The sequence below is a fragment of the Camelus dromedarius genome, chromosome 26, assembly GCF_036321535.1.
Source record: "Camelus dromedarius isolate mCamDro1 chromosome 26, mCamDro1.pat, whole genome shotgun sequence".
NCBI classification, from domain to species: Eukaryota; Metazoa; Chordata; class Mammalia; order Artiodactyla; family Camelidae; genus Camelus; species Camelus dromedarius.
Window position 1 is genome coordinate 21,100,408 of NC_087461.1, and position 12,181 is coordinate 21,112,588.

Sequence of the window (12,181 nt, forward strand, 5' to 3'; positions counted from 1 at the left end):
GTTTTGCTTCCACTTTGTTCAGATTGGAAGGTTTTTTTTTTGTTTGTTTTTAAGGTGTAGGTAGAGGAGGGTCGACAGTAAGCAATCATCACTCAAAAATTTCCTGGAATCACGTTTTCTCAAGTTAAAATTTCCAGTTATAACTTAAGGACCAAGATAATATCCTTGAAAATTAATATTCTTCTCGGAGAACATGCCATTTCTGCTGGTGGGCTTGGAGACAAGGACTTAAGTTCTTCAGAGGTTAAGCCGTTGGTTTCTGCACTGGATGGAGGTGGTGTCCCATGGATATTTATTTTGGTCTATGGGTGGAAATCCAATTATATCATTATTTATTTTGCTGTTGTTAAGCTGTTTTGAGCAACGCACATAAAATATCAAAAAGAGAGTGGAATGTATTATTTCTCAGTCACAATCATATCAACCACAAGGACTGGAGCGAGTAGACAGAAGTTTCCCCCTAAGAAGGGACAGAAGTGGAAGTCAGCTACCACAGCAGGTTGTTAGCAGGGACATGAATGAAGCTGCGTGTTTTTGCTCAAGACTAAGACGTTAAGATACAATATAAACCTGGTGATGTTTTTGAAATTATGTGTTTTAATAACAAATAAATTGTATTGTTTTTGCAGATTATTTCTTATATTCTTATTTTAATTGCTTAGCAAAAAGTTTTACAAGAGATAAAAATGATTTTCTAGAGTTTTAAGAATGTATCTGTGAAGATGGCTTACTTGAGGAGGCAGTTTCACAATTAAGGGGAAAATTTTAAGAAAACTAAATTGTAGATGGGACCTTTCACAGCAGTGACCCAGTGGTTCTGCTGATCCACCCAGCCCGCTGAAGTTAACGACTGCAAACAGAAGAGGGTCAGAAGGAGCTGCTAATGTGCACATTGCCATGTTAGTTATGTGTGGCGCAAAGTTTAGTAATTTCTTTTAATATACATACATTGCTTTAAAATTAAGGCACCTTATTTAGCTAGGTAGGTGTGAAAGATTCATGTTGCACATGCAGCTCGTGTGTAAGGCGGTGGATATTTCGGAATTCGGCGGCTGCTGGAAGCACCTGTCTCTCCCTCACCCCCTCGCATCTGCTCCCTTCCTCTCGGTTTGTGCAATTTGCTCCTGATGCAGAATATGATTGTTATTTACAGTTTTCGTTTTGAGATACGAACATTTGGAGTTGTGTGCGTTTGAAAGATAATGAAATGTAGACGGGTGTTCTTCACTTAGAAAATAAGAAATGTGCGGCACTCTCTGACGTGTTTAGAGTTGTTTCAGATTCACACTAGTTCTGCGGAGTCAGGCAAGTGCTGCTCTTTGTCTCCATTGTGGTTTTTGGAAACTGAGCCGCTCCTCAGCGTGTGACCTGACCGGCAGCATGGCAGCATTTGCACCTCGTTCTTCCTCACGCACCTGCCCACGTAGAGGGAGCCCCGCCCCTTCCCCTGCTCCTGACCCTGCTGGCTGTGGGTGCAGATGGCTGCAGGGCCTTTCAGGGACCGTGCTGGTTCCTGTGAAAGAAGGAAAGTGGGAGCTGGGTTTGGTGCTGCCCCCTTTCAGCTCTGCTCCCTAGTCCCTCGGAACCCAGAAGTGAATGACACTTTGGTAGCTTGAAAAAATACTACACTTCCCTCCCCGTCTACCTTCTCACCACGCCTGTATGCGTGCTTTCCTGGGACAAAGATCAGCCCAGTTGCGGCAGGCATGCGATCACTGTATTTAAAACGATTTTAAAGCAGACATTTTGCTCACGATTATTCCTAAGACCGTAGTGTTTAATTGGTGAACCAGCCACCTCTAGCGTCAGTATAATTTGTGATGCCAGGTTATGTGATGGCTTTGCACCGCATTACAAGCCAGAGCTTGGGAGACGCTTTCCTGTGGTTGAGGAATCGTTGTGTAGGAATGGCTGGGTCTCTGGAATCGCATCATCACCCAGGGGAACTGCGCTCCCTGGCCGGAGCGAGCGCGGGAGCTTGGGAGTGGCAATCACCCAGAAGTGGGTATCTCTGACCGCGGGACCTGGTTGGTCATCCTGACCTCCACAGAGCGCTTGTCCTAGCTTCTCTGAAGCCCTGTTTCTTCCTTTAGACACTGAGAGGTTAAGCTGGACATCCCCTAGCTTTTTCCTTCCAGCTTTTAAATTTAGGATCTAAAGTTTTCATGGCACTCTGACCTGCTGAGATGGGGTAGGAACCTCTGGGGAAACTGGTTCCAAGGAGGAGCCTGAGTGAGGCTGGGTTTTGCTCATCTTGTTCCTCTCGGTGGATCTCCTGGTCTGCTCAGGTGCAGGTCTGGGGGCTTCCGAGATGTCTGTGCTCTGAAGGTCACCTCTGCAAACATCACGGCCTCCCGAGTGCACGGACTGCCGTGAGAGCTTTGACCAGCCCCTTCTCACATTGGGTCCCGCGTGTTCGTGGCCTGAGGCGGGTGCGTGCTGCAGGGCTTACCTGATATCACGACTGTCGGACTGTCGGGGCCAGTTGCAAGTTGTGAGTTAAAACTACAGTGTTAAGCTTCTGGTTTTGATCAAACCTGAAGGATTTGCTGTGAAGGAAACTTATTTGCAAAACTGATTATAATTCTCAGATGTGTACTCCTATACTGGAGAGTTCTGCTGTGAGTTTTCTTTTCTTTTCTTTCCTCTTTTTTGGCATGTTTAGTCTGGACATCCCACTGATCTAAGTGTAACTTTCTGATCTAGAAGCTACTGAGCATGTATCATAAAGGCTGGAAGAGACATGGGTGATAGTTCAGGATTTTTGAAGCCAGAATGAGTTTTAAGAACTGTGTATGGTACCTTTAACATTTCAAAGGAAAATACCTAATAAAATTTGGTTTGCTTGCTAGGTAACTTCATACATAAACAAAAAATTTGCTTGACATTAACTACTATATATAAAATAAACAAGTTTCTTCTCTATAACACAGGGAACCATATTCAATATGTTGTAGTGACCTATAATGAAAATAACATGAGAAAGAATGTATGTATATATATGTATGACTGAAACATGCTGGACACCAGAAACTGACACATGTAACTGACTGTACTTCAATAATAAAATTGCTTGAATAAATTAATTTTTTTTGCTAATTCCTCTTTAAAACAAACTCAATTTAAAAAGAAAATTACAATGAAGAGTGAAAATTAAATACTTATTACTTATGAAATTTGAGCTAACAAGGTGCTATGATAAATGTTTTGGCATTCAAAATCTTTAATTTTATTTTTTGCCTTTTTAAAAAAATTGAAGTATAGTCAGTTTACAATGCTGTGTTAATTCTGGTGTACAGCATAGTGATTCAATTATATATACATATACACACATACATATATACATATATATTTTTTCATTATAGGTTATTACGAGTTATTGAATATAGTTTCCTGTGCTATGTTGTGGGACCCTATTGTTTATCTATTTTATATATAGTAGTTTGTCTCTGCAAATCCCAAACTCCCAATTTGTTTCTCCCCACCCCCTTTTCCCCACGGTAACCATAAGTTTGTTTTCTATGTCTGTGAGTCTGTCTCTGTTTTGTAAATAAGTTCATCTGTGTCATTTTTTAAGATTCCACATATAAATGATATCATATGATATTTTTCTTTCTCTGTCTGGCTCACTCCACTTAATGTGATGGTCTCCAGGTCCATCCATGTTGCTACATTTTTATTCTTTTTCATGGCTGAGTAGTATTCCATTGTATAACTACACCACAGCTGCTTTATCCAGTCACCTGTCATTTAGGTTATTCCCATGTCTTGGCTATTGTAAATAGTGCTACTATGAACATTGGGGTGCATGTAGCTTTTCAAATTAGTTTTCTCCAGATGTATGCCCCGGAGTGGGATTGCTGGATCATATGGTAGGTCTGTTTTTAGTTTTTTAAAGAACCTCCATACTGTTCTCCATAATGGCTGCACCAGACTGCATTCACACCCACAGTGTAGGAGGGTTCCCTTTTCTCCACACCCTCTCCAGCATTTATTTGTGGACTTTTGAATGATGGCCATTCTGACTGGTGTGAGGTGATACCTTGTTGTAGTTTTGTTTTGCATTTCTCTGATAATTAGCAATTTGAGCATTTTCCCATGTGCCTGTTGACCATTTGTATGTCTTCACTGGAGAAATATTTTCTCCCATCCCATTGATTATCTTTTTGCTTTATTTATTGTTTTCTTTGCTGTGAAGAGCTTGTAAGTTTAATTAGGTCCCATTTGTTTATGTTTGCTTTTCTGTTTATTGCCTGGGTACCTGCCCCTGGAGAACACTGCTGAGATGTAAGTCAGAGAATGCTTCACCTGTGTTCTCTTCTAGGAGGTTTATGCTGTTTTGTCTTATAAGACATAAGCCTTTAAGCCATTTTGAGTTTATTTTTATGTATTTCTGTGGGTGGTGTGTTCTAACTACAGTGATTTACATGCAGCCGTCCAGCTTTCCCAGCACCACTTGCTGAAGAGGCCACTTTTCTCCAATGTGTATTCTTACCTCCTTTGCTGAGGATTAATTGACCATAGGTGTGTGGATTTATCTGGGGGCTCTCTGCTCTGTTCCGCTGGTCCCTGTGTCTCTTTTTGTGCCAGTACCACGCTGTTTTGATTGCTGTAGCTCTGTAGTACTGTCTGACATCTGGGAGGGCTATGCCTCCAGCTTTGTTCTTTTTCTTCGGTATTGCTTTGACAATTCTGGGTGAACTTCTGTGAGTCCATCTAAATTTTAGGATTATTTATTCTAGTTCTGTGAAAAACGTCCTGGGTGATTTGATAGGGATCACACTGACTCTGTGATTGCTTTGGGTGGTTTGGCCATTTTAACAATATTAATTCTTCCAATCCAAGAGCATGGGATGTATTTCCATTTCTTTAAATCGTCTTTAATTTCTTCTATCAGTGTTTTATACTTATCAGTGTATAAGTCTTCCATCTCCTTGGTCAGGTTTATTCCCAAGTATTTTATTTTTTTTGATTCGATTTTGAAAGCTTTTTTTTTTTCTTCTTCACTTTTCTGATATTTCATTGTTAGTGTAGAGAAATGCAGCAGATTTCTGTGTGTTAGTCTTGTATCCTGCTACCTTGCCGAATTTGTATCAGCTCTAGTGGTTTTTGGGTGGCGTCCTTAGTTGACCCTTCCATGTTTTAACTTTCAAAAAGTTAGCAGTGTCAGTGTAATCAGTGCCTCTTGTTCCAAAACTGTGCACACTTTAGTAGACGTTATACCATTTCTGTGTAGATATATAGTCTACTATGAGACAAAATTGTTTTGACAAAAATGTATGAATGTTCGAATCTCTCCTTTGTCTTCTCTACCTCTCTCCTTAATACGATGAAGAATGTGGAAGAAAGCAATTATCAAAGAAGAAAGTAAAGCAGGTGCATACACAAGCCAGTGTTCACAGTCATGCCGGGGCAGGGGTCCCAGCTTGCGAGGCTGCCTGAGCTGCGGTGAGCAGCACGAGCGGGGCGCCGCAGGCGGGGTGCTGGCCACCGTGCCTTGTGGTTCACTACACCTGGCATGGCCATGGCAGCCCGAGACAAGTGATGATAAATGCTGTGCTTGGAATAAAATCCTGTGTTTCCTTATTTTTTTTTAATACCTTCATAGGCACACAGTTGGTTTAAACTGAGAGGGAATGCCAAAGTTTCTGACTTCATTTACAATTGAATTTTGAACCTGTGTTTTTCTGTGCATGACTCAATTTGTTTATTTCTCCCCACTCCTCTCCCCTCCCTAGAGTCTCCCTGCCTCATTCCCTTGGTGTCTGGAGGATGCCTGGAAGGTCAGGGAACGATGCGGACAGTAGTCCTGCTTACAGACCGTTCTGTGGTTGTTACCTTTAAGCTTTGGCCTTCGCATTGCTCTCGAGGTCTCGGTTTGGGGTAGCCGTCAGGAGGCACAGAGGATGAACTCCGGCCCCGGGGGAGGAGTGGGTCTGCCACACTGAATCAGCAGTGTGATTCCTGAAGGTTTTAGCAAGCTTCCTGCAGGTTTTTAAAAAGATACTTATCCTAAGCCGTCATTACTAATTTCCCTTCAGTTTCGTCACTTCAGGTTAGATGTCCTGAGGATAGTTTCTTTGTTTTTTTTTTAATCTTTTCTTGGGGAAATGACAAAGCAGAAAATGGAATTCTCTTTGACCACAATGGTAGAGTTGAAAAATATTGGAAACTTAAAATCTTAAAACCACACAGGAATATGTGAAACAGTAGAATTTCTGGAGGGTGCAAAAGTGAAATTTATATGCATTTGGTGTTTAGTATTTCAAAATATGGCATGATTCCTAACGATTTTAAAAAGATTTGGAATTTTGGCATTGAAATATAAAGTGGAGTGTAGCTGGGTTTCCTGTGCGCTAATGTAGAAATACCCGCTGAGTCTATAATGCTCATGAAGTACCCCGTGCTTCTGCAGCAGGGGTGTCGGTCTGCCCGGAGACCTGACCGTCGGCTGAGGTGCTGCTTCTGGGAGATGAGGCCTTGGTGCTGCGGCCGGGGCGCCAGGAGGGAGCCTCTCTCATAGGATGTCGGGTGGGCTCCGTGTGGTTTTTTACTGAATTGTAATTGGCTTAGGGAGGGGGAGAGAGGACAGTTACTTCCCTGCCCTGGAGGAGATTTACTCTGTAACCAGGGCGCTGCTACCAGGGAGCCGCAAATTTAGGCCTGGGCGGCTTCCCGACACCTGAGGACGCGGCAGTTCGTTTCGATGATCAGGAGAAGTCCCGATCACAGCAGGAACAGCTGTGTTTTTCTGGCTAGACGGAGAGTTTCCCACCCCGTGCAGAAGATGGAGAGGTTGTTTGGGCCAGTCTCGTAAGTGGAGGATTAAAGTTATAATTAAAAAAAAAAGTAATATCTTATGGAACTTTTCTTATATAATCTCTTAGATATAAAGTAGTGGCTTTACTCTAATAATTTTTAATATTAGCAAATTTAATAATTATTAGGGGTTTCTATATTGGTTCTTACTGCTAGATTTTTGAGTCTAGAGAAAAAGGTTTTTTTTTTTTTTGCTTTAAAGTTTACCAGTATATAGGATAGAGGCATTAATTTGATCATAGAATAAAATAGATTGAAAATCCCATTTTCCAGTTTATTACAAGTACAGCTCTAACTTGTGAAAATATTAATGACAAAAATTTACTGTTTTTTTTTTCTTCTTTAGGTTATGAAATACAAGGTTTGCAAACGCATTTAACAAACACTGTGACTTTTTTGTAGTTGACTCTTCTTTGGTCCATGAAAAATGTAGATAAACTTGCATAGACATAGTTAAAAATACCATCATTTAAAAATAGTTTACACTGGGAAAGAAAAATTTTCAGATTGGAAATAGAATGCACCGTGTCCATTTCAGATGGAAACTGATGATTCGGGTGCACACGTGCAGTGGAAAGCACATCGTGTGTTGCAGAGTTTATGAATGTGCTCCCCTCGTCGATGCGCATCACAGCTCTGTAGGGCTCTGCTCCGAGTGCACACGGTCCAGGCTTCAGGCGGGACTGTGAGGGGGAGCGCTGCCAAAATGCTAGGAGCACCCGTGTGATGCTGTCCGCAGAATAATGGATATGTTGCATCATGATTAGTCATATATTTTAGAAATTCTTCACCTGCCTGGAGATGACTAAGAAGATCTAAGTCGACTTTTCCTATACCTTAAATAAACTGATACATGAATTCGTTATTGAGTTTATCATAACAGCATTGAATTAGGAAAAAAACTTTGTTATGGACTATCAGTTTTATTTTCCTTACCGACTAAATACTCAAAGTTGATTCTATGAATATAAAATTACAGAATTTTGGGCAGGTCCAGAAAGACAGATCTTTGGATTCTTAGCCTTTCTCTACCTTAATAGGATCACTGTGTGGTGGCATACGAGTTGCGTGTCATTATTGACATAAGTGCAGAAATGCCACACTACATTTTAGATACAATGGGAACTAATTATTTTCCACAGACATTGTGTACTGTAGGTGTGACATTAAATTGAAATAGTCACATATACAGTAGCCTAAATGTCCATCGACAGAGGACTGGATAAGGAAGCTGTGTTATGTTTATACAATGGAATACTACTCAGCCATAAAAAGAATAAAATAATGCCATTTGCAGCAACATGGATGGACCTAGAGATCATCATTCTACGTGAACTAAGCCAGAAAGAGAAAGAAAAATACCATATGATAGAACTCATATGTGGAATCTAAAAAAAAAAAAAAAAAAAGGACACTAATGAACTCATCTACAAAACAGAAACAGATATGCAAACATAGTAAATAGCCTTATGGTTACCAGGAGGGAGAGGATGGGAAGGGATAAATTTGGGAGTTTGAGATTTGCAAGTGTTAGCCACTATATTTAAAAATAGATTAAAAAACCAGAATTTCTCCTGTAGAGCACAGGGGACTATATTCAATATCTTGTAATAAATAACCTTTAATGAAAAAGAATATGAAAACGAATATATCTATGTGTATGCATGACTGGGACAAAATGCTGGACACCAGAAATTGACACATTGTAATTGACTAATTTAAAAAAAAGTGATATACATCTTTTAGTATGAATTTAAAAGTACAGTCATTCTAATGCATTTTCACTGAAGTTTGTCATAATACCTTTTTTAAAGCATTCCCTGATAGATTTTTAAAACAAATTATAGAAATGTTCCTTTAAAATTCTGGGCTGCTGAAATGGTGGGAAAATAGGAAGCATAGCAAATGTTCCAGTGAAAGCCCTGCACGTGGGTGCAGGCCCCCGAGTTCAGTGCTGGAGTTTAAAGGTGACTAGGGATCGTCTGCCTAGGTGTCCCTGTGTTAGTGGAAATAGCAATTTAAGAAATTAACTAAATTACAAGTTAGAACTCTAATGAGAAGTAGAATTGGAATACAGTGGTAGCAGAAAGCATGCCGTGGTCAGTCCTGTTGAGAATCAGGATGCTGCTTGGAGAAAGCTGCTGGCGAGCGGGGCCTTGAGGAGTGGCGCGTCCCTTTACAGAAGAGACGTCACTGGGAGTCCGGGCTCAGGAGGACCCTGAGGCGGGCGAGCAGCCCGTGGCCCCCTGTGCGGCTGTCCCAAGGCTCCTGGTCTCCCCCAGTGCTTGTTCCATGTGGGATGTGGCCTGAGGGACAATGTAGAAGAGCCCTCCTCGGGACACGGCCGGGAACGGTGCTGGCAAGGCCTCCAGTGAGGGGGCAGCTGACCCGAGCTAGGGTGTCACCGGAGGATGCGATCTTAGGGGTGAGCCTTGGATGAACAGGACCTGGATGCCGTGGGGATTGGGCGGGGAAGCGGGTGAAGGGGACTGACTGTTTCTCAGAGGCGCCCAGAGTTGACATGGGAGGCAAGCTTCATTGTCATCTGTTGACTCTGAGGTATCTTTGGGACATCCTGTTGGAACTTTCGATCATGAACTCAGGAAAAAACCACTTTAGTGCTGCTGACCTGTGCCTGGAAGCGTCAGGGAGGAGGTTTGGAAATGGTCTGCTTTCCAGCTTGTTCGGGGAGACGGGAACTGAGTTCTGAGTAAGGGGCCCCCAGGGTGGGGGTGACGGCGGGGGTTCGAAGGGAATACCCACCTCCCTCACTCTCACACCAGGAAGGGGGAGCTTCGTGGTGTCTGGCCTCTTCACTTTAAAGACTTACTTTTCCCTTTGCAAGTGGCATTTTGTCACTTGGCATTCACCCGACTCATTGTCAGCTTTTCACGCAACGGTTTATCATCCACTGATTATCGTTGCCTGAATGAATTATTTGATTAGAAGTTGAGAATGGTGGTTTCTCTAATTCGCTTAATTACCCTGCTTCCACTACTGGGCATTTTTCTGACAAGACAGGCTTCCCCCATCGGCCGGTTTCTCTGAAATCCAGCCTCCCCCTGAAAAGGCAGGACAGAGTTTTCATTCTTTTCTGTTTGATTCTTCATGGTGTTACCACCCTTCACGGTGGAAAGTGGATAGAAATCCAGACCGCTGCCCCAGGGGAGGAGCCTGACCCTGCATGGGAAGACTCTGCTTGGGTGTCTCCCCACTTCCCACCCTCCTGTCCCCTTGGACCTGAGGCTCAGCCAGTACTGAGCTCCCCCGCCCCTTAGGGCCTGCTTGGGTTTCTCCTCGGTAGTCCCTGTGGAACAGGTAGCTTTGCTTTGCTCTGAAGTTTCCGCTCAGCTGTTAGGGAGGGGCCTTAGTGCTTTGAGGCACAGTGAGCTTTAGTTTCTTCGTTTGCGTCTTTCTTTTCTTTAGAATGTGTCTGCGTCCTTAGCTCATTTTCCTGTTTCCACGTTTCTGTAGGCAAGGTCGCTACCTCACCCCTGACCGGGGGGGGGGGGGGGATCTTCCCAGCATCTTCCTTGTACCTGTGGTTACTCCCCATCACAGCCCTCCTGAGCCGCAGTGTCCGGAAAAGCACAGAGTTTTTCTTGTGAAAAGTACTTGCTGCTAATGGTTAATTTTACCGTTGAAATTTTAAAGTTTATTTTCTGTAGCTTGAGTTAAGAAAAAAAAAGACTCACAAAGTTTCTCTTTAAAATTTATACTGGTAAATATTTATAGATTAAAAAAAAATTCATATGTCACAGTATTGCCATAGGTCTGGGATGATCAGTTCATTTTTAGGTTTTATTCTCCGGAACAGAAAGGAGCATTCTGGTCCATCGCTAGGTCTTCACAGTGCAAACCTGTGATCTTGCACTTTTGTTTCTGTGTGTGTGTTCACTGCAGAGTCATGAAGAATGAGAGTCAGCATGTGTGGGCGACATTTACAACCAGACTGCCCTTAACAGAGTTACTCAGGAGGATATTTGGGTTCTTCTCTTATAGTGGGGCCCTGGCGTAAAAGTGGGGTGAAGTGAGGTGAACGTTTTACATATCTTCTTCTAGGAGATACCTGGATTTAGTGATTCAGCCAAACTGTTTGGCTGTCTTTCCTGGCTCACCCTAGTCTTCTCATGTCTTTTCAGAACATTTAAATTAAGTTTTACAGCCCTAAAGCCAAAGCAGGTTGCTAGAAATCTTTATTTGAAGGAAGTACCTCGGTTGCTCCGGGGTGTATTAAATAAATATTTATCCCCTAAGTTGGTTTTTACGTAAAGACATCACTTGTCCGAAGCATGTCGGGGTGAACAGTTTCGTGTGTGTTGCAGACCACGTATTGGGATAGAATAATTCTTTTTCGCTACTTGATGTTTGAAGCGCTGTTTACAACTAGCTAGTGAAGTAGGTAACAAAGCAGCCCAAAGTCTCAAGTACGAGGGTCTAAATACAGGGCACATTCGTCTTCCTCGTTTTAAACGTTTTTGGTGAATTATATAAAATAGCTCACAAAGTTCTTCTGAGATTGGGAAGAGGAAGGAGTGAGAAAATGCTGTGATTGGGAGACAGTGCGAGGCTGGTATGGAAGTGTCTTCCGTCCTGTGGTGCGTGCGCCTGGCGGGGAGGTGGCCGTTGGGTCCCTTGTGGGCCTGCGCGTGTGGCTGTCCCCGACAGGCCCGGACCTGGTGGGCTGGCTGTTTTGCATAGTTTTGGGGAAAATCCTTTAAATACAGGGAATCGTTTTTCTGCTACTTTTGAAAAGCCAGATGCATCCTTAATTTGCAAGGTCTGGTTTTTACAAGATGACTTTCTGTTTCTTCTTGAATAGAAAGATGAGAACTACAGGAGCCTCCCGCGGGACACGAGTAACTGGTCTAACCAGTTTCAGAGGGACAACGCTCGCTCATCCCTGAGTGCCAGTCACCCGATGGTGGACAAGTGGCTGGAGAAGCAGGAACAGGTAACGCAGCCGAGTCCTTCCACCCACCCTCCCCTGACGTCCCTGTGTCCCCCCTCAAGGACGGGGAGCGATTCTGACGACCTGCGGTTGGGGACCGGGCCCTGTGCCAGCGCGTGTCTGACATAAACGCAGAGTATTTCCATGGTGGTCCCCGATCAGAGGTGTGTCATCAGCAGTTGCTGTAGATTGTGACTTGGCACCGGCGAGCTTGGCAGGTCACTGAGGCACAGACGCTTGGCGCGCATAATGCAGTTCTGGGGACTGCCGAGCTCCTCTGCTGACTGAGGGGCAGCGAGGTCGCGTGGTCTGAAAGGCAGGTGGGATTTTCTGTCCTACTGACTCCACCGCAGGAGAGAAACACGCTTCCCATGGCTTCAGAGTTCAGACTAATGTGTCAGGCCTGGGGAC

At 43.3% G+C, this 12,181-nt stretch overlaps 1 protein-coding gene across 16 annotated transcripts in view; it reads left to right on the forward strand.

The window, feature by feature from the left end:
* LOC105099564 (partitioning defective 3 homolog) overlaps positions 1 to 12,181 on the forward strand; it is a 535,951-nt gene that overhangs the window by 224,784 nt on the left and 298,986 nt on the right. For 11 of the 16 annotated variants that reach the window (XM_064479503.1, XM_064479502.1, XM_064479498.1 and 8 more), the window contains exon 5: positions 11,642 to 11,773. The exons of the other annotated variants lie outside the window; for them this stretch is intronic. In XM_064479503.1, coding sequence (XP_064335573.1) covers positions 11,642 to 11,773 — 132 coding nt within the window. The remainder of the gene's footprint in view (positions 1 to 11,641; positions 11,774 to 12,181) is intronic. 16 annotated transcript variants of the gene reach the window in all.